The 23,367-nt window shown below is 35.1% G+C and overlaps 1 protein-coding gene across 1 annotated transcript; it reads left to right on the top strand.

The window, feature by feature from the left end:
* The first annotated feature begins 22,285 nt into the window (after positions 1–22,285).
* On the top strand, positions 22,286–23,367 carry LOC131638870 (uncharacterized). Its single transcript, XM_058909415.1, has 3 exons — positions 22,286–22,341; positions 22,425–22,690; positions 22,946–23,367. The coding sequence occupies exons 1-3, from the start codon at positions 22,286–22,288 to the stop codon at positions 23,365–23,367; spliced, it is 744 nt and encodes a 247-aa protein (XP_058765398.1).

Below are 23,367 nucleotides of genomic sequence, written 5' to 3'. Positions count from 1 at the left end.
TGGTTTTATTTGTAAAACTTGTTTGTGTTTAAATTATAACTCTATATATCTCTCTCTTCCCTTCTTTTTATTGAGATTTTAGATTTATGGCTCTCACACAAACAATAAAATTCTAAAATACCTTGATCATATCCTTTTACTTGGCCTATTTTAGATTTTCAACTTTTTTCTCTTTGAATAATTCAACAATAGTATGTGATTTTCTCTCTAGTGCTAGTTTTTTTCTTCCTTTTTTTTCTACCTTTTATTGATCACTATATTCGTTATATTTGTTTGGGTAGTTAACCCACAATCTATGTTTTCGATTTTTCTTGTAAGAGTATTGTCGTTGAATATTCTTTTTATTATTTCTTGTAATTTAAATAATTTATGAATGTTTAATGTTATTATTAAAGTGATGATTGAAAGTTTGTCTTATGTATTTCATTTGGAGTATTTTTTACTTGAAATTGAAAGAGATTAGAGACATACAAAAGTTTGTAATTTTAGTGTTCGTTTTCTAGTTTTTTACAGTTTTTTTTTTCAATAAGTAGAAATGTTAATCACAATAAAGATACAAGGGAATAAAATAGACCCCGGCCGCACGTTACGTCTTTATACACGATAAAGGTAAAATGTTTCAAAAATAAAAATTACAAGACACAGATGAAATATTAACTGATCGAAACCACTTCTAAGAGGTTAGCACAATGGCACTGAAACACTCATCAAAGTTGAAAATGTTTCCGCTAAACAAGATCACGTTCCTCATAACCCAAATATTCCAAACAACCACAAGCCAAATAACCCTAATAATTAATCTTTCGTCTAAAATCTTAACTTTATCATAGAAAGAAAAGAAAGGAACTCAACTCTACGTTTGTCAAAGAAATTGAATCCCTAATCCACTCTCCTACTTTATCCCAAATCCTACTTGTTACAGGGCACGGCTCGAACAAATGAGTAGATTTCTCCATAGCTCTAAAACAAAAAAGACAACAGCAGTTCTTATTCTCTATCAACATCCCTCTTTTCTTCAATTGGTCTCTTGGTCGGAAGTCTTTCCAAAGTAACTCTCCTAGGAAAAAAATTTAAATTTTGAGGGAGCCTTCAATTCCCACACAAAATTCAGATTCCTTGACACTCTAGGCTCTAATCCCCCTCCCCTCTTTTCCTTATTTCAAGCGCGCATGACTTGACACTAAAGCCTTTCTCCTCCCCGACAGACTAATAGTACTCATCCTAGACTTTCTGCACCAATGGACTCTTACAGTAAGTCTGTCATATACTGCAGCATGAAGAGATCGATTCTTCCTCCTCTTCCAACAATTTGTTGGAATCCCAAACCCAACTTGAATCCTCCCACTACTACAATTTTAGCATATAATAGCACTAATTTAATAGCGCTTTTTAATAAACCGCTATTTAAAATATTTCACAGACACTTATAATAGCCCTTATTTTTCGGGCACTATTAAAGGTGTCAACAAAAATTTTAAAAATTATTAAAAAGGAGTTTAATAGCGTTTAATGTGAAAGTGCTATTATTGACATATTCATTTAATATCATTTTTTAGAAAGCGCTATCTTAAGGGTTTTAATAAAATAAAATAATAATCACAATTTTTTTCCGCATTGTGGATCCCTCGACGAACTCCTTAACTTTAGAAACACTATTCCCAAGCTCTCACTTCCAGCCTTCTTACCCACGTCTTACTCTAATTCTTCTTCCATCTTTATACACAAGTTCTTCTTCCCCGACTTAAAACCCCTCTTCTTCCCCAAATGAATTCATCTTTAAACCCTAAAGCTATTTTTCTCTCCATCAAACTCATGCACTTTTTCAATCCCTCAAACTCAACTTCCATTCAAAAACTTAAAAACCCTAGAACTTTAATCAAATCCATAACTCAGAAATCCTTAAATTTGATTCAAACAAAAAAGATTGATTGAACCCAGAATTATAATATCGATTGATTTGTTCCCATAAATCAATTGAAACCCTAACCCATATTCTTTCACCAACAATAATTTGGGTGTCCAAATTTTTTTACAGTCTCTATGTTGGTATCTGTGCTCAAAGGATCTTGGCATTTCGACAGGTAACATCACATTCCTTTCGAGCTGATAGTATAGTAAATTATGCATGTCTTTTTCGAGTATTTCTTTTTTTCAAATGTTGGACCTTGGGGCATTTTGGTACAGGTATTCACATGAATATTTTCTCATGGTGTGTGTGAGCTGTTGAATTTGATGCCTAGTCAATCTGGCTTTATAAGGGTTGGTGGCGATAGGGTTACATTTGTCTATATTATCCATGAAGTGGCAAAGTGAACAAAAAGGGTATATAGGAAGTTCCTTATTTTGTGGTATGGATCCAAAAACAACAAATTATATCTTGCGATGAACCAAAAATGCATATTTATTTAATATTTGAATATTGTAAGTGTATTATGTCATTAATCAATCAAAAGGCTATACTTTGTGAACTCAGTTTCATAGTTTTTTAAAAGCCCCACCATTCACATGAGACATTTACACATAGTGAATCAGTTTCTTTATTAGTTTGTTTAATAAAAAAAATTGTCATTTATTTATCATGAGTTTGTGCAAGGTCTCCAAAGTTTGGGTTCCTGACAGGGACTTTGCTTGGCTACCTACTGAAGTACTCAAATCTTCCAAAAAGATAGTTCGCGTAGAAACAGATTCCGACAACAAAGTGACTATTCTGTTTCTGCCTTATGATGCTTATTGTTTGCGACTGATTTATATGGATTCGTTTAAATGATGGTTTTTTAACGGGCGTTGTAGCAGGTTGTTGTTGCTGCTTCGGAGAAATTGTTTCCTAGGGATGCATATGAAGATGAACATGGTGAAGTCAAAGATATGACGAGGCTGGCTTATTTGAATGAACCATGGGTATTGTACAATATTCGAAGAATATACATGCTTAATGATATATATGTAAGTGTTTAGTGTTGGTATTTTTAGTATCTAAATGGACAATCAAAGCTCTACTTGAGCTTATTCTTCCACTTTTACAATGTCGGTTTATTGGCGTTCCCGTTCACATTGTATTTAATTTTTTTTTTTGTATTTAATACTTTCCATTTCATGTTTCAATTTTGTAAGTGTCTGTTGGTCATGATTTAGAATAATGATGATTGAAGGTCATAGCCAATCTATTTTGGTCAGTGGTGAAAGTGGTGCTGGGAAAACTGAAACAACAAAATTGATTATGCAGTATCTTACCTTTGTGGTGGGCGTGCTGTTTGTGATGATAGATCAGTTGAACAACAAGTTTTCGAGGTAAGCTATATTTGTTTTGCTTTTAATTCACTTTTAATTTTATTTATGAATCCATATGGGTGCTAATTTCACTTTTTTTATTGACTCAATCGGATCCATTTTTAGAGGCATTTGGCAATGCAAGGACTGTCGGGAATGACAAATCAAGGTTAACTCAGCTCTTTTTAGTTTACATATTTTACCAATCGCTGATTTTTTTCTTTCTCACTCACCTCTTAGATTATAAGAAAAATAATATTGAGTCCTTTGTAGTCAAGTTATCCGGTTTGTAATTTTTCTTCACCAGATAACTTGCAATCAAGTTATCCGGTTTGTAACTTTTCTTCACCGGATAACTTGCAGTCAAGTTATCCGGTTTGTAAATTTTCTTCACCGGATAACTTGTAGTGAAGTTATCCTGTTTGTAATATTATAGAACGATTTTATTTATTTTTTGCCACGGTTTTTCCTTGTAGCCTAAACTTTTTCTATTTTATTAATTTTTGGCCACGGTTGTTCCTTGTTGCCTAAACTTTTTATTTTATTTTTTAACTTTCGAGTTAGTTAAAAAATATGCACCATCATCATTTTTAAATGGTTTTAAAATTTTTTTCCTAACAACTCTTTCATGTTTCCATCATTATTTTGATTTCATCAAGATTAAATGTAGTGTCTGCAATGCCTCGAACTACTTTCAGGATTACTAACTAACCCCAAAAACCAACACGAGTCTTTTCATCATGCGTTTTTCTCACTCACACGTTGTGGGGTCAGTCAGTAAGCTTGAAAGTAGTTTTGGGCGTTACAGACACTACATTTAATCTTGATAAAGTCAAAATATGATGGAAACATGAAAGGGTTGTTAGGAAAAAATCTAAGACCATTTAAAAATGATGATGGTGCATAGTTTTTAACTAATCCAAAATTAAATAAAAAATAAAATAAAAAATTTAGGCAACAAAGGAACAACCGTGGCCAAAAGTTAAAAAAAAAAAATAGGCAACATGTAAAAACCGTGGCCAAAAGTAAATAAAATTGTTACAAATTGGATAACTTGACTGCAAGTTATCCGGTGAAGAAAAATTACAAACCCGATAACTTACAGTCAAGTTATCCGATGAAGAAAAATTACAAACCAGAAAACTTGACTGCAAGTTATCCGGTGAAGAAAAATTACAAACCGGAAAACTTGATTGCAAGTTATCCAATGCACTTTAGTAGGGGTGTGAAATGGTAAATATTAAATAATAAAATTATTTAATAAATTAAAAGGATAGAATTGGAATATTTAAAAAAAATGTAGGGGTAGATGAATAATAATAGGGGTACGAGGTATAATTTTCAGGAAATATAGTATATTTTGTTAAACAAAGGTGCATGAAATCTATCATGTTCTACAATAATACTGTGTATGGAAAACTGCCACAATTCTGTTTTTTTATAATTGTGGCATTTGAAACCTACGTAACAATACATTGAAACTGCCATAATTAACTATCCCTTTTAAGAATTCAGATTTGCATTTAAATTTTTTTTTTAATAAAAATAGTTTTTGATGCGTTCGGATATGTATATCTGAATTCAGGAGGGCAATTTCAAAATTTCGTCTAGGGCCTAGTATAAATAGCAAGGGTGAAAATATTTAATTAATATTATGTGGTTATTTTGGTTTTAAAAAAATACTCTGTTATAGACGAAAAAAATATTAATTTCTTCAATAATGATGAATAGTAAAGTTCTTGAAACTTTTGATTGTCAAAAGAACACTTTCACATATTAACACAAACTCGCCAAATATTATATACTATGGGCCTTTATAATTTAGACTTAACACGTTCTTATAGAAAAATCCTATAAGATGGAAAAAGTTTCAAAAACTAATTTAAATAGAAACTATATTAAAAAAATTAATTTAAAATAGGAAAAGTATATAAGATGGAAAGTTATTTCAAAAAATTAATTTAAGATAGGAAATTATATAAGAGGGGGAAATTAAATTAAAATGGAAAAATCAAATAAGGAAAAAAAAATATAAAAACATTAAATTTCATTACGAAATTACATAAGGTAGAAAAATTATTTTAAAATTTTAACGTTAAAGTAATAATATCTCTAAATTGTTTCCTTTCTGGCACCTTCTTTTGCTGGTATTTATATTCATTCTGCTCTCTTTAGTTTTAGTCAATTTCAAATCAGTTGTCTCTAATTCAAGCCAGTAGGAGGAAGCCAATTTCAAATCATTTCTGTTGTCTCTAGTCCAAGCCAGCACGAGGAAGAAAATCACAAAGGAAGGTGCTTGTATGTAACTACATTGGTTACGGTGAGCAACATTTTATTTTGCACCTATATTTTGTTCTGATCTTAGTAGTTTCAATTTCTTTGATTTTAAAAAATATATATAATATATATTGAGATCATTAATATGTTTATTTTTATTACATGCATGCTTACTGATCATGTCGCAGGAGTTGTAGACTAAGATGAACAAATATTAATTGGAGTATCTGAGTCTGCTCTGATCAGGGATTTTATGATCTTCAACACTAAGAATTCATAATAACTCTAACTTTGTCTCTCATTTCATTGAAATGGTTGCTTTTCTTCCACCTGGTGTTGTTTTCAGTCCTAATGATGAGATTCTTATTGGCTATTACCTTGCCAACAAAAATAACGGAGAGCTCCATATTTTCAATGGTTCACACATGATTAAAGAGATTAACCTATATGACTCTGATCCCTTCGAATTGTCTCCTGTGTCATCCTATTCAATCTACAATGGTAGGCACTGGCACTGGTATTGTTTTACTGCAAAAATTAACGAGGAAAGAAGATATTACAAGACCGGAATTTGGAAGAAGAAAGGAAATGTTCGTAATATTACTAATGTAGATAGCATAGTTTTAGGAACTAAAACTCTCTTTGTTTTCTATCTTGGAAAATCCCCAAATGATTCAAAAAGAACTAATTGGACTATGTATGAACTAATTGGACTATGTATGATATTTGGGACAACTAACTATTTTCTTTGTTTTGTAACTTTTGTTAACTTCTAACGAATTTCAATTAATTATTTTGCAGGCTCATTTTGTTCTTTGTAGAGTATTTGATTGTCCAATAGAGATGGACGTGGATAATGAGTTTGGGCCTAGATATGATGTTGATGAAACTCATTGTGATGAAAGTGATAATGAACTTGAGAAATTTGACGTATGAATGCATTTAAAGAGAGATATGTTGTAGTTGAATAAAAGCATGACTTTCCAGTTTGTTTTTACGTGATTCTTATAATATTTTGTGGATTTTGAGTAATAATAAATTTGTCAATTATTACATAATTTTATTGGACTATTATGTTATGATCTCTATTGTATATTTTATTCTTTTTTTACAAATTTGTTTTTTACTTTTTTTTCTTGTTTATTTTTATATTTTGATTGTTGCAACTTATTTTTTGTACTTTCTACACTTATTTTACTTTGGGATCTAAGTTTTTACTTTGGGATCTAAAATTTATGAGTTGTATATCAGTAATAATGAATACCATATAATAAATATCATATATTAAATTTGTCAAAACTGTATATCATTCGAAAGTAAATTTTAGTTTCACTTTTATATCTTCAATGAATAAATGTAAAAAATTACTTTCTTCCATATAAAATATATGTTAAAAAATTTACATATTTTTAATTTAAGGTATGGTTTTGCTGTTTAATTTTCTTCTTTATACCTTATGACATTTATTGTGATTCGTGTGGCAACTTTTGTTGTGCTTTGGTGATTCTTCACCCCTATTTTTTTAATAAGTTATTATCTACCATATAAGAAAAGTAGAACTTTTTCCTAATTCTGGTGCTGTCACATCAGCAACTCTCACCACAAATTTCCACATCAGCAACCTCAGCCTTCTATTCTCTCAACCTTTTGTTTCATCTATTCCAATTTCAATTCCAAAAACGGTTTCTCATGTTCTCTTTCTTCTACCGAAAGATTTCTTTTCCAATTCCAAAAACATGATGCTCTCTTTTTATCAATTTGTTTCTTCTTCCTCTACATCTTCATACAAAACTCTCACCCACTCTCGATCGTGAACGGTGGTACGACCTCTCTCTCCGATGAAATGGTGTCGTTTTCAGCCCTATCTCTTTCTCCTAGGGTTTTGAATTAGCTTCCTCAGCTTCTCCTTTTCTCCCTTTCTCTTCCGTTGTTTATCTCTTTCGTTCAGATGGGCAAGTCAAACAAGAAATTCGCCCCCAAGGTTTGCGCATTTTCGATCTCTTACTCTGAATCATTATTTCTAATTCTAATCGCTTATTGTTATTTTGTTGTGTTTGAAGGTTGATGTTGCTCCTGTAGCTGTTTCACCAGTGAAATCTGGAAAGAAAGGCAACAACCGTTCATATAATTCCGCAGCCGATTTTTTGTTCTGTTTTAAATTTTCTTTTCAGTTAAATTGATTTTTTAAACTTGCTAAACTAGTGAAAGTATTTGATCTTATGTAATTGTTGATTGGTATAACTGATATAATGAAATTTGAAAGTTTTCTCTTTTACTAGATTTTGTGTTCTGATGTTGGTTTTTTATTTGATTGTTTTGATTTTGATGTAGGCTTTATTCTTCTTTTACCTTTTCCCTTATACGTACTCCAGTGCTTTTTGGTGTGCGAATCCGGATCCGCCGTGCCTTTAATGTTGTCTTTGGATGTTTGAATTTCAATTCACTGTCAACCTTATATTATTTGCAGTATATGTTATTTCAAGCTTTCTTATGGTTACTTTATATTTGCAGTTTGGAAATGGAACACTCACTGGATTCAACCGTATTCAAAAGTGCTTCAAAGCGGTAATATCTCTTTCGTACCTTTGGAATAGAACATACTATGAGTGATTGATTATTACACTATATTTGCAGCCTATAAATGGAATACTCATTAGATTCAACTTTACTCGAAAACGACTGATTTCAATTCACTGTCAACCTTATATTTGTGGTAGATGTTATTCCAAGCTTTCTTATGGTTACTTTATATTTGCAGCTTGGAAATGGAATACTCACTGGATTCGACCGTATTCGAAAATGGCCCTTCAAAGCGGTAATATCTCTTTCGTTCCTTTGGAATCGAACATACTATGAGTGATTGATTATTACATTATATTTGCATCCTGCAAATGGAATATCTCTTTCATGCTCAGGTATGGAATGAAACATTTTTGTTCTTGCTTAGTATAATTGATTCAGTGCTATTCAAGAAAATTATGAGTTATTCATTGAAAGTAAATTATGTTATACGATTATGTTATTATTGTTTAATAAGGTGCAAATCCGAGTTCAATTGCATTGCCAGCCATTTTCTGTGAAGATAAATCTAGAACTGCAATTGGTGATATTTCATCGGAAGTAAAATATTGATTTTAGTTACTATATAAAATCTCTAATAAAAGTCCTACAACCACCTGTGCTACCTGAATTTAGCTCAAGTCCATGAAGAACTTGAGCCATTTTCTTCATAGGAAGAGACGAATTTGTTTCTGTTTCAATATCAGGTCTTCAATATATCATATATTGTTTGAATCACAAGCTATAAATCAAATCAATCACAAAATCAACCAAAAAATAAATAAGGAAAGAAGAAAAAAACAGCAGTGGCACAACACAACAATATTTTTTGAAAAGTAATTGAAATATAACCACCAAGTGTATAGTATAGATTTGGAAACTAATCCAAACACGTAAAAAACCGCGCTGGCTTCTGGAATATCACGTCTCAGAACGTTAAAAAAAAGCTGACCCTAACTCGTATCCAAACATCAATTATTTAATTGAAATTTAGTCTCAATCACAGCGTCGAGAATAGCAACTTTGTTTGATAGTCACTACGCCAAATTTGGCTTTTAGCAGCACCCCTACGAAAGCGCTTTTAGGAAAAGCGCTGGCATAGGCTTCGCTAAAGACAAAATTAAAAAACACGCTAAAAAAGCGCTCTAATAGTGGGGGGGTATGAAAGCGCTTTTAAGAAGCGCTCTGGTAGGGGGGGGTTATGAGAGCGCTTTTCAAAAGCGCTCTGGTAGGGGGGGGGGTACGAAAGCGCTTTACAAAAGCGCTCTGGTAGGTGGGGGGAACGTGGGGGGAACGAAAGCGCTTTTCAAAAGCGCTCTGGTAGGGGTGTTTAATGAGAGCGCTTTTTGTCAAAAGCGCTGGTATAGCCCAGGCTATGAGAGCGCTTTCCAGAAGCGCTTTAGTAGCCTTATTACTAAAATTAAAACCAAAAACACGCTTCTACTGTTTCTCACTTTCTCTCTTTCTTTTTCTCTCTGCACGCGAACCAGAAACCCCAGTACCCCTCACCGTCGTCGGTCCTCCGTCAACCACCATCGCGCGAACTTCTTCTCCTCCGTCCACCACCATCGTTTCGTCTCCGTCTCTTCTCCTCTGGTAGCAACTTGCTTTGCGCCACCCAGGTATCACACTTCTCATAGCTTTTAACAAAACCCTAGATGTATCAATGTATCCTTGTGATTCTGAATTTGATGGAATGCTCTTTTCTTAAGGCCTTTGATAGGGTTTTGAGTTCTGTTGAACTGTGAAATGGTGGCTGTTGGATTGTTTGGGGTCTGCTTGTATGGTTTTCACAAAATATAAATTTAACCTCTTCTTATCTTTTGAGTTCTGTTCCATAGAGAGGCTCTTATTCTTAATTTGTGGTCTCCATTTATGTCCTTAGCCTCTTCTTATCTTAGTACAATTGAAATTGTGAGTCTCTTGTTATCTTAGTAGAATTGAAATTGTGAGTAAAGTTTCTTGACTGTTGTATAAGATAGTGGAGGAGGTGCAATATTTCTCTACCAATGATGATATATGTAGTGGATTTTGAGGCATGTCGGTATATACATATGTGTAAAGGTATATAACTAGCTAGTGGCATAACCGATGCCCATCATATATTTGGGCATAAAACTGAATATAAATTATATAATAACAACAACAATAACCCTAGCTAGTACATACATAGCTATATAGATTTTGGAATTTGATAAAATATATATTATATACTTTTATTTATATATAATAACTCTATGATATATATGTTGTGTGTGTATGAGATTGAGAGTGATGGTATATATATATTGTACAATAAATTGGCTTGTTCAAGGATGCCAAGTACTGTAAAGTATGAGAATGACAGCACATAGAGAAATTAAATAATAAATAATATATAATAATAGTAATAATATATACCTTATGAGAGTTGAATTAATGAGGAAGAGAGAAGGTAAAGAATGAAACAAGAGTGAGTTAATGTATATAGACAAGGATGATTCATAAGGTTTGCTTTTGAGCAAAAAGTTTTATAGCTTCGTGTTAGTAGTGGTGTATTTAATTAACTGCATCGTGTGTCTTGTGTTAGTAGTGTTAGTAGTGGTGTATTTAATTAACTGCATCATGAGCTATTCACCCATTCTTATTATAATCATACATTGAATTGAATTTCTTGTATAGGTCTGACTGGATTGATAACTTTGGATCTCTTTGGAGCTCGTATCATTGACTCTGGTACTACATATTTAGGAGTATGTACACACATCAAACTATTGTTGATTTCCTTTGTTCAATCGATTTTGTCTTGGTGGTTACTAACTTTGTGAATTTGCTATAGGGGTAACTTGTGTATAGTGAAAGTTTGATCGTTTCCCAGCCTAGTTCGACGTTTGGCGTTTTCTTGAGTTCGGTAACATCCGAGGTAAATTTCTTTCTCAAATTACTGGTATTATGATGAATTTGTCTGAAATTGTGTGATTATATATGTTACGTTTTATTGCTTCGGATTCATTCCGTTTATACTTTGCGTTTTGACAGAAACACATTAGTTTTATGTGTTTAGAGAGTTAATATAGGAGGTACTTACTAACTTTGTGAATTGAATTCGCCATAGGGGTTACTTGTGAAGAGTGGAAGTTTGACCGTTGTTGTTTAGCTTAATTAAGACATGGATAAGACATGGATGAATTCAAACCGATTGTCGAAAGAGTACGAGAAAGGGGTATGGGAATTTGTTGAGTTTGCGGTTGCGAACTCCAAAGACCCGCTTCGAATGCCGTGTCCTTGCTTGGGTTGCTGTTATGCCGGGGGTAAGGTTGACGGGAATCAGTTGGGATCTCATTTACTACGGTTTGGAATTGATAGAAGTTATACATGTTGGACAATGCATGGTGAGAAAAGTACCGGGAATGCTGGGTCGAGGTGTAATAGGAAGTATGCTTCAAACGACGATTGCACAGACACATACGATTGTGATCGAGTCGAAGAGATTGCAGAAGCGCTGGAAGAAGATCTAGCGGATTGTCCCAAAATGTTTGAGAGGTTGGTAAGCGATGCAGAGAAACCGTTGTATGATGGTTGTTCAAAATTCACAAGATTGTCTGCGGTGTTAAAGTTGTACAACTTAAAGGCGGACAATGGATGGTCGGATAAAAGTTTCACAGAGTTATTAGCCCTTATGAAAGATATGCTACCAGAGGATAATGTTCTTCCCAATCGAACGTATGAAGCCAAAAAGATGTTGTCTTCTATTGGAATGAGCTATGATAAGATACACGCATGTCCAAACGATTGCGTTTTGTTTCGAAACGAGTATGCAGCGTTGAATGAGTGTCCTAAATGTGGTGCCCCTCGATATAAGAAAAAGTTGTCTCCTGCTAAAGTCTTATGGTATTTTCCTATAATTCCGAGATTTAGACGCATGTATCGTAGTGAGACCGATTCAAGACACTTGACTTGGCATGCAGATGAAAGAATTATTGATGGAAAGTTGCGACATCCGGCAGACTCACCACAATGGAGTAAAGTTGATACTGAATATCCTGAATTTGGAAAAGAAGCAAGAAACCTTCGGTTGTCATTGTCTACTGATGGAATGAACCCGCATGGTATTCAAAGTATCTCGCATAGCACATGGCCTGTGATTCTTATGATTTATAACTTACCTCCGTGGCTATGTATGAAGCGTAAGTACATGATGTTATCTATGCTAATTTCTGGGCCTAAACAACCAGGGAATGACATAGACGTATACTTGGCACCCTTAATCGAAGATTTAAAGTTTTTGTGGGAGAGAGGTGTGGAGGTTTACGATGGGTATAGGAAAGAAAGTTTCAACTTGAGGGCGATGTTGTTTGGAACAATTAATGATTTTCCAGCATACGGAAATCTATCCGGGTACAGCAACAAGGGTCAAAAGGCGTGTCCTGTTTGTGAAGATGAAACCGATACGACACGATTGGCGCTTTGTCAGAAGAATGTCTTTCTCGGCCATCGTAGATTCTTAAATTCTAATCATCACTACCGTGGGTGGAGAAAAGCATTCAATGGAGAGGCCGAACATCGTACAGCCCCGCCTTTTTTGTCAGGTGATCAAATTTTTGAAAAGGTGAAAGATGTGAGCACTCAGTTTGGCAAGCCTTTTGCACATTCAATTGTCAAGGGTGGGTGGAAGAAGTAAGAAGCGCAATAACTAAGCTGTGTTTCTTCTTCAGGTCTATTTGCAGTAAGGTGGTCGATCCCGCGATCTTACCAACATTGCAAAATGAGATAGTTGTTACTTTATGTGATCTTGAAATGTATTTTCCTCCCTCGTTTTTTGACATAATGGTTCATCTAGTCGTTCATCTTGTGAAAGAGACACAACTGTGCGGACCAGCTTATATGAGATGGATGTACCCTGCTGAACGTTATATGAAAATATTAAAAGGGTACGTGAAAAACAGAAGTCGACCGGAGGGTTGTATTGCCGAGCGATACGTTGCTGAAGAAGCGGTTGAGTTTTGTACTGAATATCTGTCAAATGTTCAATCAATTGGACTCCCCAAATCTCATATTGTCGAAAAAAAAGAAGGAAAAAGGCTAATTGGAAATAAAGTTGTGACAGTATCAATGGTCGAACGGGATCAAGTGCACTTGTATGTTCTGCACAATGAGATTGAGGTTGAGCCGTTTGTTGAAATGCACAAAGTTGTTCTCCGAGATTTAAATCCAAATAGAAATGAGAACTGGATAGTACGAGAGCACAATCGAAGTTTCATACCGTGGTTTAGAGATCATATTTATTCAAAGTATCGTTCAGATCCTGCTTCAGTAACAGAAAGGTTGAGATGTTTAGCCTATGGTCCATCTGTAATTGTACTTTCTTATAGCGCATACGCAATTAATGGATACACATTTTATACCAAAGAACAGGATGATAAAAGTACTATGCAAAATAGTGGTGTTACCTTGGTAGCTGAAGCTATGCACATATCAAGTGCGAATGACTTAAATCCGAAATTTGCAAATTTGTCATATTTTGGGGTTATCGAGCGCATTTTGGTGTTTGATTACGCGAAGTTTCAGATTCCTGTATTTGGTTGCAAGTGGGTTGAAAATAATAGTGGCGTACGAATGGATAAGTCAGGATTTTTGCAAGTGGATCTCAATAGGGTAGGGTACAAAGATGAGCCTTTCATTCTAGCCTCTCAAGCTAAACAAGTGTTCTATGTCAATGATCCGACAAGTACGAAATGGTCTATAGTGCTTTTATCTAACAAAATAGTTGATGAAAAAATTGAAGATCAAGGTGATATTGGTGTTGGCATTGAATCTTGTACAAGAAACGATCAAAATGAGAATGAATCTTGTATTAGAAATGATCATAATGAGGGTATTTGGATCAATCCAACCGTCCGCATTGTTAAGAGACGCGTAGTACACAAACCTACCAAGAAAAGAAAGAGACGTTAGTGATAAAGGTAATAGTATACATAGTCCGACTAATTTGTTTTATTCAATTTGGTGCATATTCTCGTTTTGTACATAACTTTTGAACCATGTATCCGCTTGTTGACTTCTTTACATGTAACTATACTATTTTGACGATTCCGGAGCTGCTCATGCACTTATCTTTACATTTCGGGACTATTTTTTTATCGGTTTTGCTTCTGCCCGTAATCAAAAGTCGGGCTTAGGGTCTGAATTTCGGAAAACCGACTTTGTTTTTGAGTCCGTGGCGACGTTTTACCATAGCCATGTAAATTTCGTTCAATTCCGATAACTTTCTTTTTTACGCTTATTTTGATTTGTACCGATTTCGTTTCCGATTTACTTGTACATGCATGGTTTGACTTCCATTTGACTTGTATAGATTGTTAGCTTATTAATAGTGTACTAATGTGCTTTAGTTTGTTTGATACAGGTTCAATGGCTTCAGATAGAGATGCTCCACCTGAAAACCCACCTGAAAACTTACAAGAAAACTCACAAGAAAGAGTTGCTTCGGATACAAATGCTCCACCTGATACTGAAGCAAAAGAGGTTGCACGAGGCATCACTATTATGAGGAGTATCATACGACATAGAGACCAAGGATTAGTATACCGATTGGAATGGAATTCTGATAAACAACCAATTGGTCCTAATTCTGCAAAGTTGACAAGTTATATTGGTACACTTGTCCGTATGCATATTCCGGTCTCCATAGCTACCTGGAAATCGAAAACGAAAAATTTAGAATTGGAGGAGAAAAAACAAGCGATTTGGGAAGAGCTTCAGGTATATATCATATATGGTTAATTGTTGTTATTATCTTGACGATAAATTGTTTAAATTATTTATACTAACACACTATGCGTACGTTTTTTTGCAGAGGACTTTTGAGATACCAGATGAACGCAAAAGCTACATACTTAGTTTGGCCGGCAAGAGATATAGAGGGTGGAAAAGTTTTTTGACAAACACCTATCTTAAGGATAAAGATGGAAAATTTCTTGAAGATGCACCGGGACGGCCAACAAAGTATGCGACCTTCATTGATGAAGCAGATTGGGCTGAGTTTGTAAAGCAAAGAGATGAAGCTTTTCAGAAAAAGAGTGCCACGAATAGGGAGAGAGCATCCAAACCCGCGTATCCATACAAAAAAGGGCGTTTGGGATATGCACGCTTAGAGGATAAAATTGTAAGTAAATAGAAATTCGATTTAATTAATTGTCTACATGTGCATGTTTTAATTGACGATTTTATCGTTTGTGTCAATGCATAGTTGGAGGAGACTAAAAGTGAGGAAGCTTCACTTCCTGTACATGTGTTGTGGAAGGAAGCTCGTGTGGGCAAGAATCACGCTGTCGATCCCGATGTTCAGAGAGTTTATACTGAATGTGTAAGTATAATACTATGTCTTTAATTAAATCAAATGTTTTTTAATATATAAATGACTTTTTATCTCCACTAATAATTATTTAAATGTAAATGAATTACAGGAGACCTTGTCGCAATCGGCATCCACCGGAGAGGAGAGCGTACTTAGTAGAGTACTAGATGCTCCCGAGTATCCCGGTCGGGTGAGGGGTAAGGGTCATGGTGTGACTCCAACCTCTTTTTATAAGAGTTCTAGGAGAAGATCAAATCTTACCAATGAAGAAGTGTTGCAAAAGTTGCAGGAATTGCAAGCACAGGTCTCTGAATTGCAAAGAGATAAAGATATGTATATGAGAGAAAAGTGCAACACTTCATCGGTGAGAGAAACTAGTGATAAGGCTAGTATCAACTATCAAAAGAAATTTCCCGAGGTAATTATAAGTTTTTTTCCTTACAAACTGTTCTATTTTATTAATGATAATGACTTTATATTTACTTTTGGTTTAGGGCATTTCATCTTGCCAACTATACTTATCGGAACCGAATTATCGACTAGTTGGCAAGGGAAAAGTGCACAACACTTCGGGAGATTTACTTCACCACAGATCGCTCCCGGATGGACACCTGAAAGTATCGGTGGATGTTGTATTAGATCGTGATGCGATTCTACCGGTACCTGACATGGTCTCAGAGACGACATTGCTGCGAGATGCAATAGGATCGTTTGTTGCATGGCCCTCGGAGCTCATTACCATTAGTGATGAGGTAAATTGAAAACGATTATGAATCATTTAGTTTTCGAATGTCAATTCTAAACCGTTTATTAATTATGTTTTACATTTTATTTTTAGACTGCTCCTATAAAACCCGCAATTAAGGGTAAAGGGATTTTACAGGAGGAGGAGTCTGTTGCATCGCTAAAAGAGGTACATTTAAAGTGTTAATATATAATCTGAATCAAAATATGCATGATTTTATATTTTACCTAACTTATATGATTTTTAGGCATCCGCTCGGGAGTCACAACAAGTGACGCAGCAGGTTCGTAGCGTACCACCCAGTGGTCCTCCGAAGCAAGCGGCAAGAAAAGGCGGTGCTTTTGTGCCTCGATACCGGGCGACACTCGCAAGAAAATCGATATGGATGAAAGTGTCTTCGGTATTGAGTTCAAGTCACATATTACAATTGATGACTTGCAAGAGATTTTTAACCAAGATCAACTAGGCGTCAGTAACATGCACTCATACATCCGGTAATATTCACTCATCCGATATATTATTTAATTAGTCCCACAATATAATTTATTTACACTTTTCAATGAAAAGAATCTAATGTTTATTATGTTTTTATTTAAGGTTGTTGTATGACAGAGTGTTGCGCGGGACTGCATTGTCTAACAGATTCCGGTTCGTGTCTTCCGCCCATTGCAGCGGAATGGAAATTGTTTCGGATCCGGAATCTGTTAGACAGCGCTTAGTCGATAGATTCATGTCCACCGGCAATACAGAATGTCTGCATCTTTGGGCGTATAATACCCGACCAGTAGGGTTAGTTTCTCATTCTTTATTCATCTAATCTCTGTTTCTTTAGTGTATAGCAATATTTTCATATAACCTATTGTTTTAATTTATAGAGCACACTGGTTGCTGCTTGCTATCAACCCGATAAGGGAAGTCGTGTATTATCTGAATTCGGTAAAGGGTGAATGGACCAATTATCCGGCCATGAAGGAAATCGTTGATTTGTAAGTGGGATCGTTCTAAATATATATTCGTGTATATTTATATATTTACTTATTTGTGGGATTGATCTAAACATATGCTTTTATATATTTGTTAATTAGATCAATACAAGTATTCCGTAGTCAACGGGACGCACAGGTATCCCGGACTAAATCAAACAACATCACCTGGATCGAAGTGCAGGTACATTACTTTTCACAAATTTGCTTATAATATTTATGCTACTTGGTAAAACAAGACAACTTATATAGAATCTTATTTGTTTTTCTATGTAGTGTCCGCTACAGCGTAACAGTTCAGACTGCGGATACTTTGTATTGAGGTTTATGAAAGAAATCATTCAGGCGAATCAATTAGAGATTCCTCCCACGGTATAAAGTTATAACTTAAGATAATTTCATATAATTTATTACATTTACCTAAATATATTATTCATATTATGTTTTTGTTTTATAGTACCTTGACGAATTCCGTGCTGCTGGGTACTCGAAGCTAAAGTTAGAAGAAATCAAAGAGGAATTGTGTCAATTTTATATTAAGCTATTTTTCATGCAGATTTGAACTATAATATTGTTGATTTTGTAATGATGTATATATATAATTTTGTAATGATGTATATATATAATTTTGGATATTATAATGGTATATATTAGTATATATATTGTCTTACTGATGGCTGAAATAATATAGTCGAAAATATATTACAGGTCGAAAATATATTACAGGTCGAAAATATTACAGGTCGAAAACATTACAGGTCGACTGGGAGGATTAAATTATAGGCTGCACATAAAAATACCTCATTTAGCAACTACAGCGCTTCTAAAAAGCGCTCTTAAAGGTCCACATACTAGAGCGCTTCTTAGTAAAAGCGCTGGCAAAGACCAGTAAAAAAGCAAAAAAAATTAAAAAATTACGCAGCATACAAAAGCGCTTTTGGAAAAGCGCTCTGGTAGGCCCCCCTATGAGAGCGCTTTTTCTGGAAAAAGCGCTCTCATAGGGGGGCCTACCAGAGCGCTTTTTCAAAAGCGCTTTTGTATGCTGCGTAATTTTTTAATTTTTTTTGCTTTTTTACTGGTCTTTGCCAGCGCTTTTACTAAGAAGCGCTCTTAAAGGGGGGTCTACCAGAGCGCTTTTTCCAGGAAAGCGCTCTTATAGGGGGTCCTACCAGAGCGCTTTTTCCAGGAAAGCGCTCTTAAAGGGGGGGTCTACCAGAGCGCTTTTAAAAGCGCTTTCGTAGCCTACGCCAGCGCTGGCTTTGGCAGCGCTTTAAAGCGCTGTTAAAGGCCAAAAAAAGCGCTGTGAAAGCCCTTGTACGGCGTAGTGAGTTCACTCACACCATCAGTAAGTTTATCCACACGATCAGTAAGTCTACTCACACCATCAGTAAGTTTATCCACACGATCAGTAAGTTTACTCATAGCATCAGTAAGAGTATAACACATCTTGCGTATTGCTACGACAACATCTCCGGTTCCGTCGATACCAGTTAATTTCAATAACCTATTCAGACGTCCAAGATTGCGAGCTTCTTTAATCAGCAGATCCTTGGCTACGTCTTCGTTACGGTGTTCAGGAGTAAAGTGAATCAAATTTGGATTGCGTTCTAGCATGTATTTAAATTTATGCTAAACAAAAATAAAACAAATAATTTGTAAAAAAAGAAACCAACAAAATAAAACAAATAATTAGTAAAAAAATAAACCAACATGATTAAAATAAAATCGATAATTCATGGCTAATAGTACCCTTAGAGAATCTGCAGATGCATTGCTCGGATGATTTAGTTCGGGATGGCGGAGAATGGTAACCCAACTTCTACCATGAAGATAGACACCGATCAAGAGATCATGGACATGAAACTTATCAAAGCGAGTCATTCTGGAAATAAAAACTTCTAAACCCTAATAAACCTAAAGTTTTAGATATTAGGTCATTTATCTATTATATAGGGTACCCACATTATTGAACCTGGATAATCATTATAATTATAACTGAGTCCAACATCATTAAAAAGAATGTTTTTGAAGGATTTTTTGAAAAAATATTTTCTTAACATATATATGACTTTAATCTCAAATATAAACATTAATAAAATTATTGCTTGTGGTTTAAAATACGTAAGACAAATATTATACTAATATGTGGTTCATTTATAAGAGGATTAAATTATTCCAAAATAAATTACTTATTTTTTTAAAGTATTATTATTATTATTATTATTATTATTATTATTATATACCTTCTAGTTGATATTCACTTTAATATATTTTATTTGTATTTATGATAATTTTGAATTCATCAATCATTGATAAGAATATTTGTTCTTTTGTTTATACACTTTTTAATATGTGTGAAAAGTTTGAATGAGTCACGCATTATGGGATGTGATAGTGGAAGTAACAATTACTATTATGGACCGCCCACAGGGCTAGAGATTAAAGACCTAAATAACAAAATAGCATGGCATTACCTTCTATATCAATCTGACGGTTGATCGCATTCCACATCTTACTACATTCATTTAATTGTCAATCGCTTCTTATTTTAAGAAGGAAATTACAACCATTTTTAAGTATTCAAATATTCTCTCATTCAAACACCATTTTTCATTCTCACACTAACTTAATCTGTATTCAAAAGTATTTTGAAAATAAATAGCAGAAATTTAAATTTAATTAAATGAGTAGTAAATGAAAAAAGATAAGGCAAGAGAGATAACACCAGAAATTTATTAAGGTTCGGTCTAATGAAGTGACCTAATACTCTTTCCAAGAATTGTTCTTGAGATTATCCATTTTGCTTCATACATTTTAGAAATTTAAACCCACGAACTACCTAATACAAGAAAATGAAGTTTCGGCCAAACAACAAACATAGCACGAAGCGATTAGTCTCCAAGCCAAACTCAAATTTTACATAGGAGGATCTCAAAGAAACACATAATTTTGAAATAGATTTCCTTCGAATCGAATTGTGGTTTAACATAGGTTGATCGCGAATAAAATCGGAAATGAAGGGGAAACTAGTCACACATCTGAGAATGGAGAAGTGCAGACCCCAGTTGTTGATCTAGTTAGTGTGGAAAGTCCCAAAGCCACAATTGAGAATCATGATGAAGATGAGGGTCTTTGGATTGTTGTTAATCGTGGCAACCGTGACAAAGGTAAGAAAATTGTTGTTGATGATAGCCTTAAACATATATTTAGTCAGAATGGTTTTAGCACCTTAGGTGATTGGAATGGCCCTAAGGTGAACCCCCTTATTGATAAATGATAGTGTCCCAGAATGTAAGGGGGTTAAATAAGGTAGCAACAACAAAAGAGATTAGCTCCCGTCTCTTTAACTTGCAGTCTGATATTGCTATCTTACTTGAAACTAGAGTCAAATGTGGGAAAGCTGAAGAGTGTAGAAAAACACTTGGAAACAGATGGCAGCTTATTGACAACTATAAAAAACACGATAGTGGCAGAATTTGGGTTATGTGGGATGGTAGTAGGACCCAAATAAAAGAGGTCTTTATGACTGAACAAATGGTGCATCGTGGCTTGTACAATAGTAGTGGTGTCTTTCTCAGTTGGATCACATCTGTGTATGCCTCCAAAAAGCTTGATAAAAGAAAATCTCTATGGAAAGATATTGGTATGATTGATATTAACCAAAATGGTCCTTGGTGTGTCCTTGGGGATTTCAATAATGTGATTGGGGTGCAGGACAAGATTGGAGGGAAAGAGGTCACGGAGAATGAATATAGTGATCTAAGGGATATGATGGATACAACTGGTCTGTTTGTGATTGATAGCCAAGGGGATAAATTCACTTTGTTTAATAAGCATTCCCAAGACCCTATTTACTCTTGCAGTGATAGGGTGATAGGGAATATGGAGTGGATTAGAAAAAATAGCGACAAAACTGTATATATAATGGAGGCTGGCATATCTGACCATACTTTGATCTGCATCAAAGATGAGGCTGCTAGAAAAAAGGAAAGGAATTGTTTCAAATTCATCAATGTTGTGACAAAGGTGGATAGATATCAAGATGCTATTAGCAAGAGCTGGCAAAGCCAGATAAGGGGGCCTGCTCAAAATCAGTTGTGGAATAAACTCATGAGAGTGCAACATGTAGTTAGGAGGTTGAGTAAACCACTAATTAGTATAAGGAGGAAAATAGAGCAATGCAGGGACAAGCTGACTGCAGCTCAAGAAGCTTTGAGGCTGGATCGGATGAATCAACAATTGATTTTGAATGAGAAGAGGTGCACTGATGACCTTCTCAAGATGATTGAGACTGAAGAGCATATTCAAAGGAAAAAAGCTAAGATTGATTGGATTACGTTGGGTGATGGAAACAATGAATTTTTCCATGCATCTCTGAAAAGTAAACCTAGGCAGAATTTCATCAACAAGATTTGTAAAGAGGATGGCACAAAGTTGATGGATCAGAAAGCTATAGAGGAGGAAATTTTTGGTTTCTATGGTAATTTGATGAGAACTGTTGACACAGGGCTAGAAGGGATTGACATTAGAACAATAAGGAAAGGGAAGCAGCTGAACATGGAGCAAAGGATTATGCTGAGCAACCTTATTACTGAGATGGAAGTTGAATCAGCTCTTAGGGGCATGGGTGATCTGAAAGCCCCAGGGATTGATGGGTTGGGAGCCAAGTTCTTCAAGCACTCGTGGCATATTGTTAAGGAGGATACTATGATGACAGTTAAAGAATTCTTTGAGGAAGGACATTTGGACCCTAGGATGAATAATACTCTGGTGACTTTAATCCCTAAGCATGAGCAAGCTTGTAAGCTTAAGGATTTTAGACCCATTTCTTGCTGCAACACCATTTACAAGATTATATCAAAGGTTATGGCAGCCAAAATTAGAGAAGTCATGAGTCAGATGTTTAGTAGAAGCCAGGTTGCTTTCATACCAGGGAAGAACATCCATGATTATGTGCTGATTGCATATGAGCACATCAGAGGGTACAATAGGAAGGGATGGATGCCTAGATACATGTTGCAAATGGACATCAAGAAAGCTTAGGATTATATGGATTGATTGGATCTCCAACAAATTCTGGCTGAGATCTGCTTCCCTAGGAGATTTATTAGTTGGATTATGCAGGCTGTAACAACTGTAACCTATCAGTTTAGCATAAATGGAAAGATAACTAGGTGCATGAAAGCAGCTAAAGGGCTTAGGCAAGGCGACCCTATATCTCCTTGCTGTTTGTGATTGTAATGCAATATTTGCACAGGAAGACGAAAGATTTAAAGGATCTCCCTGAGTTCAAGTTTCATAGCAAATGTGAGAATCTGAATCTGATTGACCTGAGTTTTACTGATGATCTTTTACTGTTCTTAAGGGGAGATAAGCAATCTGTGCAGATGATGATGGAAAGATTCAATAGTTTCTCCAAATCCACAGGGCTTTATGTCAATCCAGCTAAATGCAAAGCTTATTATGGTGGTATTAGTGACTCTGACATGCAGCAAATTGAGGAGATTATTGGGTTCCACAAGGGTCAGTTGCCCTTTGGATACTTGGGGATACCTCTGATGAGCAGGAAGTTGAGTAGTCACCATTTCCTTGAGTTGTGTGAGAAGATTGGAGGAAGACTCCGTCATCACAGCTCCCACCTCCTGGGCTATGCAGGAAGACTGTAGCTTATTCAAAGCACTATCTTTGAGACTATGAATTACGGGTTGTATTGTATCCCACTTATAAAGTGTGTGATTAATCTGTTAGAAGCTATGTGTCGTGCTTTCTTTTGGATAGGTAAAGACTTGAAGACAAAGAAATCCCATATTGCCGGGGAGAGAGTTTGTGCTCCTCAGAGTAAGGGAGGCCTTAACATCATCAACATGTATGCGTGGAATAAGGCCTGTATGGTTAGGCTTCTCTGGAACCTGTGCAAGAAAAAATATAGCATGTGGGTGAGGTGGGTCCACATGTACTATGTCAAGGAGGATAATGTCATGGAGATGAACATAAAGGACTCTTTCTCTTGGATTTTCAAGAGGATCATAAATCTCAGGGGTCAGATGCATGGCCTAAGGCAATGGGATGTTATGATGCAGATGGAGAAGTTTAAGATGAAGGCTTTTTACTGTGATTTTCTGGAGCATACCAGCAATGTTGTTTGGATAGGACTGCTTTTTGGTAACTCTGTTAGGCCTCGTGCAAAAATTTCCTTATAG

Source organism: Vicia villosa, unplaced genomic scaffold (assembly GCF_029867415.1).
Source record: "Vicia villosa cultivar HV-30 ecotype Madison, WI unplaced genomic scaffold, Vvil1.0 ctg.002453F_1_1, whole genome shotgun sequence".
Taxonomy (NCBI): domain Eukaryota; kingdom Viridiplantae; phylum Streptophyta; class Magnoliopsida; order Fabales; family Fabaceae; genus Vicia; species Vicia villosa.
This window is presented reverse-complemented; position numbering and strand designations above follow the sequence as displayed.

What these genes read in the sequence shown, in the direction of transcription:
- LOC131638870 (XM_058909415.1), top strand. Translation starts at nt 22,286, where the DNA reads ATGCAGGCTGTAACAACTGTAACCTATCAGTTTAGCATAAATGGAAAG. An exon ending in ATAAATGGAAAGATAACTAG is followed by an intron (nt 22,342 to 22,424) that starts GTGCATGAAAGC and finishes ATATTTGCACAG; the next exon opens with GAAGACGAAAGATTTAAAGG. An exon ending in GATTATTGGGTTCCACAAGG is followed by an intron (nt 22,691 to 22,945) that starts GTCAGTTGCCCT and finishes TCTTTTGGATAG; the next exon opens with GTAAAGACTTGAAGACAAAG.